This window comes from Megascapheus bottae, chromosome 7, assembly GCF_031878675.1.
Source record: "Megascapheus bottae isolate mThoBot1 chromosome 7, mThoBot2.hap1, whole genome shotgun sequence".
In the NCBI taxonomy this organism is placed as follows: domain Eukaryota; kingdom Metazoa; phylum Chordata; class Mammalia; order Rodentia; family Geomyidae; genus Megascapheus; species Megascapheus bottae.
This window is the reverse complement of record NC_143515.1, coordinates 586,869-602,309: the sequence shown is the minus strand read 5'-3', so window position 1 is coordinate 602,309 and position 15,441 is coordinate 586,869. Positions and strand designations below refer to the sequence as shown.

Below are 15,441 nucleotides of genomic sequence, written 5' to 3'. Positions count from 1 at the left end.
CTTTCTTTCTTTCTTTCTTTCTTTCTTTCTTTCATTGGCTCGCTGGCTTTGAATCATGATCCTTGCATCTCAACCTCCAGAATATCTAGAATTACATTCATGAGCCACCAGCACCCAGAAGGTTTGACTTTTTTAGAAGTTTAGTTTCATAGAAAAAAATGGAGCAGACAGTACAGAGATTTTCCCTCATGCCCTCTGTCCCTACAAGCATAGCCTCCTTCATTATCAACACCCCATGCCAGCTGGGTGGATTATTCAGCAACCATGAACCTATCTTGACACATCATGACCCAATGACCATTGTTTACATGAGGGTTCATTCTTGGTATTGCACAATTCTTTGGATCTGAGCACATATCCACCACTACAATGTCATACACTACCATAAATATCCTGTGTTTCACCCGTTTATCTCTCCCTTCCCCTAGTCCTTTGCAACTATTGATATCTTAGTGTCTATGTTTTTGTGTTTTCCAGGACATTGAGTAGCAATGTGAATTTGCGTCTGTTGCTTAGATTCATTGTTGAGTGTGCCATAAATTTACTTGCCTCTTACCCTATTGAAAGACATTGTGATGGTTACTATTGTCAATATGATTGGATTGTGAGCTGCCTGTGGGATAAATAAAACCCACACCTCTGAGCCTGTCTATGAGGGCTTTTCCAGAGGGGATTCACTACATGGAGAGGATCCTCTCCCACTGGAAATGATACCAACCCACCAACCCACATGTTGGGGTCTAGATGGAGGAAAGAAAGAAAGAAGAAAGTCTGCTACCAGGTAGACAGTCCCTCTCTTGCAGCCACAGTGCTATGAGCTGCCCTTTTATGTCACACCTTTCCTGCCAGGATGGACTGAAACCTCTAAAATTGTGAGCCAAAATAAACCTTCCTTCCCTTAAGTTGTTTTCTCAAGTATGTAGCACAGCAACATAAAAGCAAAGTAACACAGGAATCTTGGCTGCTTTTTCAGATTGGAAAATGTGAACAGATCTGCTCTAAATATCTTTGTGCAGGGTTTTGTTTGAATATATTTTCAACTCATTGGGGAAAACACTGCCCAGGTACAGGTATAGGAAGAGTATATTTAGCTTTGTAATAAGCAGAAGTACCTTCAAAGTAGTTGTGCCATTTTGCATTCTTATTAACCATGAATGCAGGTACGTGTTATCCCATACCTTTTGTCAGCGTTCTGTGTTGCCAGTGTTGTGTATTTTGGTTAGTATGGACGGTGTGTAGCACTAGCCCATTGTTTTAATTTGCGTTTTGTTGGTGATATATGATATGGAGCATATTTTCATATTTTTGTTATCTGTCGACATTGGGAAGTGTCTTGATGCAATGTTGAGTTTTAAGAGTATTTTATATACTTTGAATAATTCTTTATCATAGTGTATTTTAGAAGCCTTGTCTTCTAGTCTGTGGCCTGTTTTCATATCTTGATAGTGTGTTTTGCAGAGGAGAGAACATTAATTTTGATGACGTCCAGTTTACTAATTTTTTTTCATGGACTGTGCCTTTAGTATTGTAAACTAAAAGTCATTGCCAGCCCAGGGTTATCAAAATTTTCTGCAGCTGCTTCTAAGAGTTATATAGCTTTGCATTTTATATTAGGTCTGTGAGTAAGGTTTTATGAAAAGAGGAGAAAAAAGAAAAGAAAATGATGTTAGCTATGGATATGTTAGTTATGGACTCTTATTTGGAAATAAGAGTCTCATGGACTTTTTCTGCCCAGGCTGGCTTCAAACTTTGATCGTCAGATTTAATCCTTTTAAGTAACAATGATTACAGGCATGAACCACCAGCACGCAGCAGCTAGGAATCTTTACAGATATTATCAAGTTGAGGAAGTTCTCTTCTTTTTCTGGCTTGCTGATATATGTGTGTTGAATTTCATTAAACATTTTATCTGCATTTACTGAGTGTGGCTTTTCTTTTATTAACCTATAAATTTGATGAGTTGATTTTTTTAATATTCAGCTAGTCTTATGTACCTAGAATAAATCAGACTTGTCATAGTGTATAATTCTTTTTGCACTCTGTTGGACTTGATTTCTTACTGTTTTGTTGAGGATTTCTACATCTATGTTTTTAACTATTTAGATTTATTGTTTTCTTTTCTTGTAGTTTTTTTTGGTGGGGGAGGAGGTCTGCTTTTGATATTAGAGTAATATTGGTCCCAATCTGTGTGAATGCCTAGAAAGATATTCTTAGGAGAAGATTATGAAGGCAGAATAGCTATGTGCATCTGATCATATAAAATCATGTTTATCCAGGAAATGGGAACAAGATATTAGTTTTTCTTTTCCTTTTGTTGTGTTTGTTCATTAATTATTGATTCTAGTTCTTTAATAAATATAGGCATAGTTAGATCATCTACTTCTTCTTTTATGCATTTCTAACATATATTTCAAGAATTATTGTTTATCTGAATTATCAAATTTGTGAGTATAGGTTGTTCATTATATTCTTTGATTATACTGTTAATGTCCAGGGCCCTGTAGTGACAACTCCCCCATTCATTTCTGGTGTGTGTGCGTGTGTGTGTGTGTGCGTGTGTGTGTGTGTGTGTGCGCGTGCGTGTACATTGCTAATAGGGCTTGAACTCAGGGCCTCACTTACATACTTAGCTTTTATGCTCAGGGCTGGCTTTCTACCACTTGAGCTACACTTACGCTTCTCGTTTTTTGTTGTTTAATTGGAGACAAGAGTCTCATGAATTTGTCTGCCTGGCCTGGCTTTGAACTATGATCCTTATATCTCAGCCACCTGAGTAGTTGGATTGCAGGTATGAGCTACCAGAAACCACCTGTTTCTGACCTTTGTAATTGGTATCTTGTCTTATTATTCATTATTTTTCCTAACTAGAACTTATGGACTTTATTTGATCATTTCAAATAGCCCACTTTTGGTTTTAGAGATTTTTCTCCATTGATTACTGCCCTAATTTTTAGTACTTCATTTTTTCCACTTACTTTGGATTTAATTTGTTCTTTTTTTGCTATAGGATTCTAAAATGAAATCTGAGCTTATTGATTCGAGAATGTTCTTCTTTTCTCATACATACATTCAATGCTTTAAATTTTCCTATAAGCATTGAGTTCACTATAGCCTACCAATCTAATGTCTTGTGTTTTCACTTTTATTTAGTTCAAAACATTTTAATATATCTCCTGAGACTTTTTTCAATTAAAGTTTTATTTAGAAGTATAATGTTAAATCTTCAGATATTTTGGGATTTTTTCCAACTGTAATTCTGTTACTGATTTTTATTTTAATTGAGTGTGGTATGATAGTAGAAGACATTGTATAATTTCTATTTTTAAGAATATTTTCAGGGTAGATTTTATAGTCCTGAATGTCAATGTTTTGGTAAATGCTCTCTGGGAGCTTGAGAAGAATGTAATCAGCTGTTACTGTATGACATACTTTACAGATGTCAAACAGCTGGTTGATGGTGTTCTTGCTTTTAACTCTGTCCTTACTGTCCTTACTGATTTTCTGCCTGCTGTATATGTTCCTCTCTGATATAGAAATCTCCAACTACATATTACAGTAGATTCATCTATTTCTTCTTGCTTTTGCCTCTTGTATTAACTCTGTTGTTAGGAATGTATGCACTAAGGATTAGTATGCTGGAGAATTGATCCCTTTGCTGTTAGATAATACCTTGCTTTATGCCTGATGACTCTATTTTCTTTGAAGTCAGCTGTTTGAAATTAATACAAGTTTCTCCTGATTGGTATTAGCATCTTTTATTATTCTCCATCCATTTACTTTAAATCTGTTTGTGTCTTTATACTTGAAGAGTGCTTTATGTATCTAGCATACAATTGCATTTTTATTCACTCTGGCAATTAATCATTTAATTTATATCTTTTAATTTTGAATCCTATTGATGTTCAAAGTGATTAATAATAACATTGGATTAAATTATGCTTTAATTTTTGTAGGCTTCTGTTTCCTTCTCATTCATTTTTTATCTTGAGAGTTACAAGTTTTTTGCAATTTTACTTTTTCCTCTTTTTCAATTCTATTTACCTTTTCTCAAGTGAAAATGATTCATAATTTTATTAGTACTCAGTAAAAAGAAAATTACAACAGGTGCATAATAATATGTTCAACAGTATGGATAAAATGGGAAGATAGAGCCCCTAGATTAATAGCAAAGGCAGAATTGCTGTTCTCTTAAGCTGTTCCTAGAACATGAAATATCCCAGAGACATGTTTACCAGTATTTAATAAGCAGGAAGTATGAGTATTCCATGATGTAGCAATACTTATTCTAGGGATATTATTACTAAAAACACATACATGGTTTCTCAAAAGACATTGCAAGGGCATTTCTCACAGGATTGATAATAAAAGCTTATATTTAGAAACTACCCAGATGTTTCTCAGTAGCAGAATGATACTGACATTTCCCTGACCATATACCTTGAGAATTTTCATTGTGGTGCACAATGGCTAATTTTCAGCCATTGACTGTATTCTTTCTCTCGGGGCTGGATTTACTCTACCATAAGCAGAGCAGGCAATAGATGCTAGAGAATGCGTGAGTTCAGAGAGCAGTTTTGAACCAGTTACTGTTGGGGAGTGTGTACATAGATACCTCATTTGTACTCATTATATTCGTTCTACCCCTCAGTATCTCATTCAGCTCCTTAGTATTCTCAGTCTTACTTCTGGATATTTCAGTTTTACTTTTGTTTCTCACTTCAATATTGTCCTGGTGCTGGCGATATACACTTCGAACTAATCTAAGTTCACCTTCAAATAATCCTTTGCTTACTCATAAAATATGGGCAATCTGAATCCCCTCTAATAGCGTCCTGTCCCCCATATCATTGCTGATGCTTACTTCCATCCACATAGCCATAAACATGAATATAGACATACGTAGGTATGAGTAATCAAATACATTGCATCTGTTGTCTTGGTACACACTTATTAGCTCAATTAAGTTATGTAAACCTCCTTTCTCTCTTATTTATTTCTTTTCTGGTATACTTCCTTTCTCTATGTACAGCTGAATTTCTGGCCTATATTATTTTCCTTCTTCCTAGAGGATTTCTTTTGACATCTTTTCAAGAATCATCTACTGGCAATAAATTTCTTCAAATTTTGTTTGCCTGAAACTCCTTCTCTTTCATTTTTGAAGGATAGTCTTGGAGGATGTAGAATTCTAAGTGTATAGGTTTTCTCTCATTAAATTATCTTATTATAATGAAATAATTCTCACTTGTAATATTTTGAAAAGTCAGATGCAATTCTCATTTTTCCCTTTTTCTGGACTTTTTAACCTTTCATTTTTTGTAGTTTGAAAATGATGTGTCTAAATGTAGTTTTTGAGCATTTATTCTCTGAGCTTTGTAAGTGTGTAATTTAGTATCTGACATTAACTTGGAGAATTTCTCAGGTGTTTTTAGTTTGTTTTTTCCCTTTTTTCTTTCCTTCCTTCCTTCCTTCCTTCCTTCCTTCCTTCCTTCTTTCTTTCCTTCCTTCCTTCCTTCCATTCTTTCTCTTTCTTTCTTTATTTGCTATTCTCATTATAAGTATGTGCTTATTTTCAGAGTTTATGGATATACTTTTACTTCTTCTCTTCTCATTTTTCTCTTTGCCTGCCTGCTTGCCTGCCTTCCTGTCTTCCTTCTTTCCTTCCCTCCCTCTCTTCCTTCTCCCTCTCTCTCTCCTTTTTTCCTTCCTTCTCTCTCTCTCTCCATTTTTTTCTCCCTTTCTCTTTCTTTTTCTCTTTCCTTCCTTCTCCCTCCCTCCTTCCCTCCTTCTCTCCTTCCCTCCCTTCTCTTTCTTTCTTCCTCTCTTCCTCCCTTTCTTTCTTTTTTTCTTTCTTTCTTTCTCTTTCTTCCTCCCTCTTTCCCTCCCTCTCTCCTTCCCTCCCCTTCCCTTCCTCTCTCTCTCTCTCTCTCTCTCTCTCTCTCTCTCTCTCTCTCTCTCTCTCTCTCTCTCTCTCTTTCTTTCTTTCTTTTCTTCTTTCTGCCAGACCTGGGGCTTGAACTCAGTGCCTGGATGTTGTCCTTGAGCTCTTTTGCTCAAGGCTAGCACTCTACCACTTTGGCCACACTACCACTTCCCTTTGTTTTGTTTTGTTATATTTTATTGTTTTTGTTTTTGCTGGTCCTGGGCCTTGAACTCAGGGCCTGGACACTGTCCTTAAACTTTCTCAAGACTAGCCCTCTACCACAGTGCTACTTCTGATGGGTTTTTTTTTTCTGTGTATGTGGTTCCTATGAATCAAACCCAAGGCTTCATGCATGTTAGGCAAGCAGTCTACCACGAGGCCAAACTCCTGCCCACCCCCCTTGTTTTTCTTTATAGGGGTTTTCTACTGAGCTGTCTCCAAACTCAGAAATTCTTCCTTGTCTCCTCATAAGCTCATCAGAGACAGATTTCATTTCTGTTATAGTGTTTTTGATTGTTAGCACTTCTTTTATGGTTCTTCCTTAGAATATCCCTCTCTCTGCTTACATTGCCCATCTGTTCTCACATGCTGTCTACTTTATCCATGAAAGCCATAGCTTTCTTAATCACAATTGTTCTGAATCTTCAGTCTGTTGATTCCAACATAAGTTGCCATATCTGAATCTGTGTCAAGCCATGTTTTTGCCCTTTCATATACCTTGTCATTTTCTCCTTCATGTAACACAAGCATGAAAAGAACAACTGTAATAGCTTTAAGGATGTGTCCAATTGTATGTTTAGGGAGAGGGGTGTCTGTGATGACTATGGCTGTGTCTCAGTGAATGTGTGCTTCTCAAACCCCTGACCTTCCCCTTATGTGAGCCAGGTTGGCTGAGAGAGCTCAAATTGAGTGTTTCTTCCTACACGTGAGTCAGGTCCTGATAAACACTCAGAGCTCAGGCTCTAGTTAACTACCTCCTTCAAGGCAGATTCTCAGGAGCAAATGTGCTCTTAATATTTGAAAATGGATTACTTGCTCATTCCTTCTGTGGGAAGCAGGAGAGTTTTCTCTGGTGTTGGTTGTGAGGATTTGATAGACCTGCCTGAGGTAGAGCTCAAAGGTGTGGCCTCAGAGTGGTCCCTCGAGATACATCCCTGTTGAGCCTCCAGTGCTCCCCACTTCCTCAGGGCTTCCATACGGCTCTCTGGAAGTTGTAATTCCATGGGAACTAGAGATCAGGCTATGTTGGATCTCACCGAGTCTGCCTGTGACCTCGACAGATTTAAGAAGCATAGTGGACCCTTCCTTAACTTTGCTTAGCTTTTCTACATGTTGGTATGATGAAGTAGTGACTTTCAGCTTCTCAAGTGCCAGATTGGAAATCGGAAGTAGCCAATTAACTTTTATCTCTGTTTGAAGGCTGAATGCTATGTGTTAAGACATCCTTTACAACTAGATCATATTGTTAATTAGTGTGGAAGTTGTGTTTAAATGAAATCCCCAACAAACCCCAGGAGCTATTTAGTTTTATCTATTTCATCATATACTATTTAATTTTAACATCATTGCATGAATGTACAGTTGCCTGTCAAATGGAATGTTCTTGTTTGTGTCTACTTTTTCTTTTCACAAAACTGAGGCACTATTAAAATCGGATTTCTAGACCTGAGGCTCAAAATCAAGGATTCCCAAGTTTGATCTGGCCAGTTTCCCCCAAATGCCAAATAGAGTAATTGTGAAGGGCAGAGAAAACAAAACAAAACGTTTATTGCATTGTAGCCACGGGAAGGCAACATTTCAGTACGTCTTCAGTACAGCTTTAGGCTGAATAGGAGGAATTGGGACAAAAGATGAGAAGTGTATGCATAATGTTCTGGAGTGGTAAGCTAAAAATCTAGAAAAGCAGGCCTGGGATTGTGTTCTACATTTAATGTGGACATTTCCCTCTTAATTTCATTATTTTTTATTTCATCATTTTGAGTGATTTAAGTTTATTCAGTGGACAATGTCATAATTTATTTAAGCAATTCTGTACTTTAGCACACATTAAAATGAATATCTTCACAGCTAAATCCTGGTATACATGGGGTTTTATTAGGTTTGAGTCCCTAGACATGACCTGTTTAGCTCAGAGAGTATTATGGATATCCAAAGTTTGTTATTTGATAGGAATTACCAAACCGCCTGTCTACATTTACCCCCACCCAAAGTGGGAAGATGCCTGTTTCCTACCCACTGGTCACTCCTGTGGCTTTGCAAAACCATCAGACAAGCATACAAAGAACCTGAATACTGGTTACTCAGGCCTGTAATCCTAGCTACTCAAGAGGCTGAGATCTGAGGATGGTAATTCAAAGCAGGGGGAAAAAACCATGAAACATTCCTCTAACCAACAAAAATCCAGAAGTGAAACTATGGCTTAAGTGGCAGAGTACCAGCCTTGAGTGAAGAAGCCAAATGAGTGCCATAGAACCTAAGTTTAAGCCCCAATACTAGTCAGGTATAATATTTTTAGATGTATTTAATGGCAATTTCCTTTTATTTCTCTTGCAAGGTCCCTGATTTTTTACCCTTTAACCTGCTTGTCTTATAAATTTTTAAGAAAATGAATTTTATTACCAATATAATTTTAAGTCTTCCTACAGTAAGGATGTATAACCTTTATCTCTCTTGTTCTGCAAGTATATGTGTAGTTTATTTTACATTTTGCTTCTTATCTGTTGCTTTTAACATACAGGATTTAGGTTTTATTCAGCTAAATCTTTTGTGTGTGGTGGGGAGGGTCATGGGGCTTGAATTTGGCCTGGGTGCGGTCCCTGAGCTTTTCGATTCTAGACTACTGCCCTACCCTTGAGCCGAGTCCCACTTCTTGTTTTCTAGCAATTAATTGGAGATAAGAGTCTCTTCAGATTTAAACACCTAAAGCTGGCACTCAAAACTTGATCATCTGTACTTTTCAGGCAAAATAAAATTCAATAAAGAAAAGCATTAAAAAAAAAAAAAGAGTCTCCACAGATCTCACCCTCCTGAGTAGCTAGGATTACAGGCGTGAGCCACCTGCTCCTGGCTTCAGCTAAATCTTTGTTAGCATCTTTTGAGATATTTTTCTCAGCTCAAAGTTAAAAGTCTGTTTATATTTCCTTTGTGAAGTCAATTTTTTTGATTGGTGCCAGTCCTAGGCTTGAGCTCAGGGCCTGAGCACTGTCCTTGGACTTTCTCAAGGTTAGAGCTCTACCACTTGAGCCTCAGCACCACTGCCAGCTTTTTTTTTCTTTTTTTCTACGTATGTGGTACTGAGGAATCGAACCTGGGTCTTGTGCATGCTAGGCAAGCACTCTACCACTAGGCCAAACTCCCGGCCCGTGAAGTCAATTTTTAAAATAGCATATCTTTAATGCTTGGAATTGATTTTGGTATATACATTGGACTATTTTAATGACCAGTCAATTTTAATCATTTTTTTCTAACATATTATTGCCTGTACACTGGAAAGTCAATAGGTTTTATGAGTTTATTTAAAAATTGGCAGCCTTCTTCAAATTCTTATTCTTATCTTTGGATGCTACTCTTTTTAGGTAGAAAACTATATATTCATCTTTCCAGTATTTATATTTATTTTCTCTTTTTGGCTCTAAATTTAAGAACAATATTAAGTAGCAGTATGGATATCTTCGCTTGCTTTTTTTTTAATTGTTGGGATAATATAGAGAGTATTGCAGTTACATTCATCATGTTTTTGTCCTTATTTCCCTCCCCCACGGCTTGTTTTTATTTAAAAAAAAACAAATTTAACCTGGTGTTATCTTCTTTTAAATTATTTTCCTTGTTATTAAAAAGATGATATACAGAGAGGTTACTGTTACTTAAGTTAGATAATGAATGCATTTCTTTTTGCACAGTGTCACTTCTTCCCTTATTCTCACCCAGTTTTCCCTTCCAGTTCCCACCTACAAGTTACATTTTCCACATAGTATTGAGAGAGGACCACTGCTGCGTTTGTTCACCCTTTGTCCTTCCATTTCTACGTCCTGCTCCCTCCATCTGCCCAAAGACAGAAAAATGAACAAACAAGGACAAAAAGAAAAAGAAAAACAGCAACAAAGAGAAAAACCTCATTTCCATTTCCTGGAGTTCTTTTGATAAATATTATTTCATATAATGAGATGCACATAGGCACTGTGCCTTTGCATTCCTCTCCTAAGTTAATTCTAAAAAAACAAAAAAGTATCTCAGCCTGCGTGACCTCCAATTTGCGGTGCTCCCACCTCCACCTCCTTAGCACTGAGATTACAGGATGAGATTACTCACCACACCCATCTTGCTTTTCAATTTCACAGAATTCGACTTCTTTTTCTGAGGCATTTTGCGGCAGATCTCTGGTTTGTGGAAAGCCTGAGATGACCCCTACTTCTGTGTGGTCAGGGAAGTCTTAGGCCATTGCTTTGGGCTGCTCTGAGCTGGGCTTCTTCCTGGCCTGGGGCTGCGTATGGGTGAGTGCAGCACAGGGATGTCTGGTGCCTCTTCTCATAACAGGCCTTCACTTTGGTCATCATGGGTAGCAGAAAAGGCTGCAGACCCTCATGTCTGAGCATTTGCTGGAAGAAAGTTGCAAAATGTCATCTTGGATCTGGAAAGCTGAGTGTCCAACCCATAAGAAGTGACTTGATTGCCTGTTCCATTCTTAAACCAAAGTAATGTTACTTTGAAGAAGAGGCACAACAGGAAAACTGCTAAGAAATGTGCAAATATGTCCTTAGATGCGTTCACCCTTGTGAGAAAATCCCCCTCCTCTCCACCCCGCACAGAAAGTACATGGGACTGTTCAAGCCTCGTACTCCTAAGACATCAGAGTAAAAGAAACGAGAGAAAATAATGCTATATAACATGGCAAACTGCGTTAATCTCATCTCCAATACATAGAAAAGAACACACTAAATAACATTACTCAAAGCATAACAGAGTCAACAGAACAAGCAGTAACCTAGCCAGTATTATCAAGTATGACTGACATTTGTACATGATTGGCTATGCTGTGTTTGTCACCAGGTGACACCTGGTATGTCAGTCATACTTGAAGTACGTTCTGGCATAGAACCCCAGCCTGGTTTGTTTCTTTGAGTGTTGTGCAGAAGTACCCAGCTCTGCTTGGGTTGTTCTCTTACCTTCCAAGCATCTCCTTAGTTCCAGTGTAACTGTATCTGAGATAATTTTATAGTATCTGCTGATCAGCCTGAAACATCATAATTGCTGACCGTGGAGGAGTACAAAAAGTTTGTTCCTTGGGAAGCCAAAGTAGCATCTTCAGATCTATGTGGGGGAGAGGGTGTCACTTCATTCGGCTTCCCTTTGCTACCAGCTTTCTGGCACATTAGACTCCCACACGGACCAGTTGGTCTCTTGGCAAATGCCTGAAGACAGGGGACAGAGAGATTTAGATAGAATAAAGATGAATAGGTATGCTTGGGGTGGAGGTTATTGATCAGGACAGGTGGGGACCCCGGAGGAGGACAGGGCATAGCCATAGGCCAATCTGTAGATACTAGTCCTCTTAGGATTTCTGGGTAATCTCCATCCACTGGCACTGGCTGCAGCTGTGTCACCTCTTGTTCTCATGCCATGTGCTTTCCTCCCCCTGTTGGTCTCCATCTCTTCTCAATCTCTCACCCCACCCCCTGCGCCTTGTCTCTGGGGATTCTGTGAGTGTGCCCTGAGTATTTCCTACATCACTAACGGCCTGTTTCCCAGTTGCAGCTTCCCTGAAAGCTCCTCTTCCCTCCTCCTCCCACCTCTTCCTTTCTCATGCCATCTGGTTCCATTTTATGCATTTTTTCTTGGTATTGTCTGATATGCCAAAGAATTTAAGAGGGTTATTCAAAGCTTTATGTGCGCAGTATGCTAAATAAATATGGCTGGATTGGGTTCTTTTCCTTTTTCTTCTCTGATGGAGCCAGAAACTTAAAACATTTTATACATAACTGAATTTATTCTGACTCAAAATATTTTCATTTCATTAGATAAGTAATAGAAGAGTGCATTTCTAAACTAACTATATTGTAAATTCCATTTGAGGAATCTTTGCAGCTATGACCAATAGCATTGGAGAAAAGGAAAAAAAAAAGAGACTGAGAAGGAAGAAGAGAAATTAGAGACACAAATAGAGATAAAAATAGAGACAGGGGAGAGAGAAAGACAGAGGCAGGGAAGGTTGATTTTTTTTTTCACATGACAGTGTCTAAATGAGCACTATACTAGTCCTTTCTCAAAACCTTTTCTTTGCCTTGATACTAATCAGTCTCCTGTTCTCTTTTTGGTGTGCTTGCATGGTGGACTCTGGAAACCTCAGGATGAAGTTTTGACTGTGATCCGGAGAGTGGATGACAACTGGGCCGAAGGCATGCTGGGAGACAAGATTGGGATCTTTCCCCTGCTCTATGTGGAGGTGAGCTCGTGTACTCACTTGCCTCTAGGTCGCCGTTGAGGCTCCAAGGCAGAATGTGACAGGGCCTCCGATCATATAGCTGCTTGCTGGAGGCTTCTTTCCAGTTGCCTTGCTGATGATGCAATGAGTGGGGATTCCCTTGAGCAGTTTTGAGTGGTGTCTTCTAGGCTTAACTACAGTCTTTTCACCCTGGGAACCAGGGGAGGCATCCTTGCAGCCTTCCCCACTCAGACACCAAGCGCGCACTCATTTCTGTGAGACTCCCCCAAATCCTACTTCTCTGCTTTTCTTGTCTCCCAGCCCAGATAAGAGTCACACAGGAGGCACTAACCAGGCTGACCAGCAAAGGTAACTGGAGATTAGTTTTAGATCTTGCCTCTTTGCTGAAACTGGAAAGCACTCAAGTTCTGGTGTACCTTTAGAAGGCTTGCTGAGCTAAACCTGAAAGGCCTATCCACCATGGGTTGTTCAAGTGGGGAGTATTTTTTCAGTTGTGCACACCCAGCGCTGGTCAGGGTGAGGCCATGTGTGTTCTATGAGCTGATCAACTGCCTCCATCCTATGACCACAGAAGGTCATCATAGAAGAATCATTTCTGCCAAACACTTCCCACTACTTCTTACTCTAACGTTCCCAATAGCTCAAGCAATCAGTGTCCCTACTTCTCAGATGAGCAGACACAAGGGGTTCTAGAAGGTTGTCGGGCCCCACAGTGAATTGTGACAGAGATGAGTTAGAAATAGAGATAGGGCACTAGACTTAACCCTTCATTCTCATGTCTCACATGGTCTCCCACCAGTGAACTGGACTCTGTTCAAATTAGTGTGGTAGGGATCACTACGCCTGAGGGCTCACACTCCCCCAGCATGAGGGTTTGAGGGCTGGTACAGGAGCTAGTAGAGTACAATCATTCATGGCATGTAGATGCTAGCAGATGTTTGATTTAAAAAAAAAGACTACTGAATGAACTTCTAATGCTTTGGCATTCAAGGTTCCCTGCAGGGTGGCCCTAATCTACTTCCCAGCCTCATATCTCACCAACTTCTTTCCCTTTCCACAAATATTATGGACCATACATACACACACTGTCTCTCATACACCCGTAAGATTGTCAGTGTCTCTAAACACCTCAGTGAGTTTCCATAAATTTGTGCATTTACTGCAGCTTGAGGATAGTGGGGATTCTTTTTAGCCTGCCGTTTAGGATCAAAGGAGATCATGCATGCATGTACAAGGTAGTATAGAAGTCAAAAATCCAAACTCCCACACAGTTTTCGCCAGAGGAACTTTCTTACCCCAACCACATAGGACTTTCCAAAGTCACCCAAGAAAGTGTTCTTGATTATGTTGGCCCCAAGTCAGAAACAGCTTGTGTTTATCAGCAGTGGAACAGTTCGAGGCAGCACGATATAGTCACACAGTGGGACATCATCCAGTGGAAAGATGAACCAAAACCTGCAGAGAAGCAGGGGTGAGTCAAAGCCTACCTTACTCTGCATGAATAGTTTCAGCAAGTTTGGAAGCAGGCAAAATTCATCAGTGGTGGTAGAAGCCAGAGTAGTGGTCATTTTGGGAATTCTGGCAGTGCTAGAGTGGTTCTGGGGTGCAGAAAGGCCCCACATCTTGGACTTGGCTATGTTATGCAGATGTTGCAGTTATAAAAATACCAATTTTTAACTTTTCTTTTAGACTAGGAAATAATCTTATGGGGATTCTTGCAGTCAATGTAGCAGTTCCTCTATGTTGGACCCCATCACGATCTGTCAAGGCTGCCCAGGACTGGAACTCAGGCCTGAAACCCATTCACTAGAACCCTTCCCCATCTTGCCACTTGTGCCCACCATTTGCAGGCCTTACCTCTGCACCTGGACATGGCCTCTTTCCACTTGCCTGGATTCTCTAGATACAACGCCATGATGGTTCTGGGGCTCAGTGACCAGCTTTCCTTCAAGGAGCTAGGCAGCTATTTGCCTGCAGTATCCTAATCAGGGGCCCTGTGGCTCTCTCTGCTCCTCCCTGGGAAAGTCTGCACTGAGCCAGGCCTAGCACCACCATGCCATCCATCCCTCTTGGGGCTTTGGTTCTGAAATGGGCTATACTAAAGACAAGAATCCCCAAGTGGGTATTTCTTGGGACCTTTTCTATTGGTATACCTATCCCCTCCTGGCATGCTGCGGTGCAGGACAAAATCCTGCTGCCCCCTTACTCTCTTAGTATGTGGATTCTGGTTGATCTGAAAGTCACAGTGTAACCCAGACAGGGGTTTGTCTCTGTCTCTTGGTCTGTGAATCAGATGGGTATATTAGAAATTAGTCTGGGGCCCTATTTTGGGCTGCAACTCTGGCAGGGTCACAGTTGTTTATGTCATAGTGCTTAGGAAGAAAGGGGACCCAGATGCACTGGCCTCACAGCAGAGACACATCTTTAATCCAGCACATACGTTAGCTGAAGCATGGTGCGTGTTAGGTATGTGGACCCGTATGAAGCTGGAGCCTTACCAGCTCACCTAGGGAATCCTGATCTTCCTTTAGTCTGGGTTAAAACCACCATAACCCTCAAATGAATAAGAATATGCACTACAACACAAAAACTTGGTCACTGAGTGTGCAAGAAAGGAAAAAGAGAAAAGTTGCTCAAAGCCTGGAGAAGCCTGCCCTGTGCTATTGCAGCCGCTCCCTGACAACGCAAGGCCTATCTCTAAAATACCTACTATTCCTATAGAAATAATGTTTTGTCATCCTCTCCACAGTTGCCAGGTACCAGGTGCCAGCATATACATACCGGTGACTGAGCCACCGGCTCCCAGCCTGTCTTTGTTTATGCTGTGCTCACCCAAGCCTCTTTCAACAAGCTTCCCAGCTCCTCTGCATGCTGCCCTGTCCTTAGCCCTGCTCTTGGAGCTGTTTCTTCATCTTTCTCTTCTGTGGATCTAGTGAACAGTCACCCCTAGTGACCATCCCCATGCTGAGATCAAGGACACCTGTTGAGAGTTGAGCATCAGGAGCTGGCTGGGGGACTGAGCTGATCTTAGAATGCAGAGAGGAGATGTCTGGGATTTCACACTCAGGAACTCTGTGCCAGT

The 15,441-nt window shown here is 40.1% G+C and overlaps 1 protein-coding gene across 1 annotated transcript in view; it reads left to right on the top strand.

Annotated features, from left to right (window-relative positions):
* Sh3rf3 (SH3 domain containing ring finger 3) overlaps positions 1 to 15,441 on the top strand; it is a 158,040-nt gene that overhangs the window by 51,135 nt on the left and 91,464 nt on the right. The window contains exon 4 of the mRNA XM_090336260.1: positions 12,264 to 12,359. Within this exon, the coding sequence (XP_090192386.1) occupies positions 12,264 to 12,359 (96 nt within the window). The remainder of the gene's footprint in view (positions 1 to 12,263; positions 12,360 to 15,441) is intronic.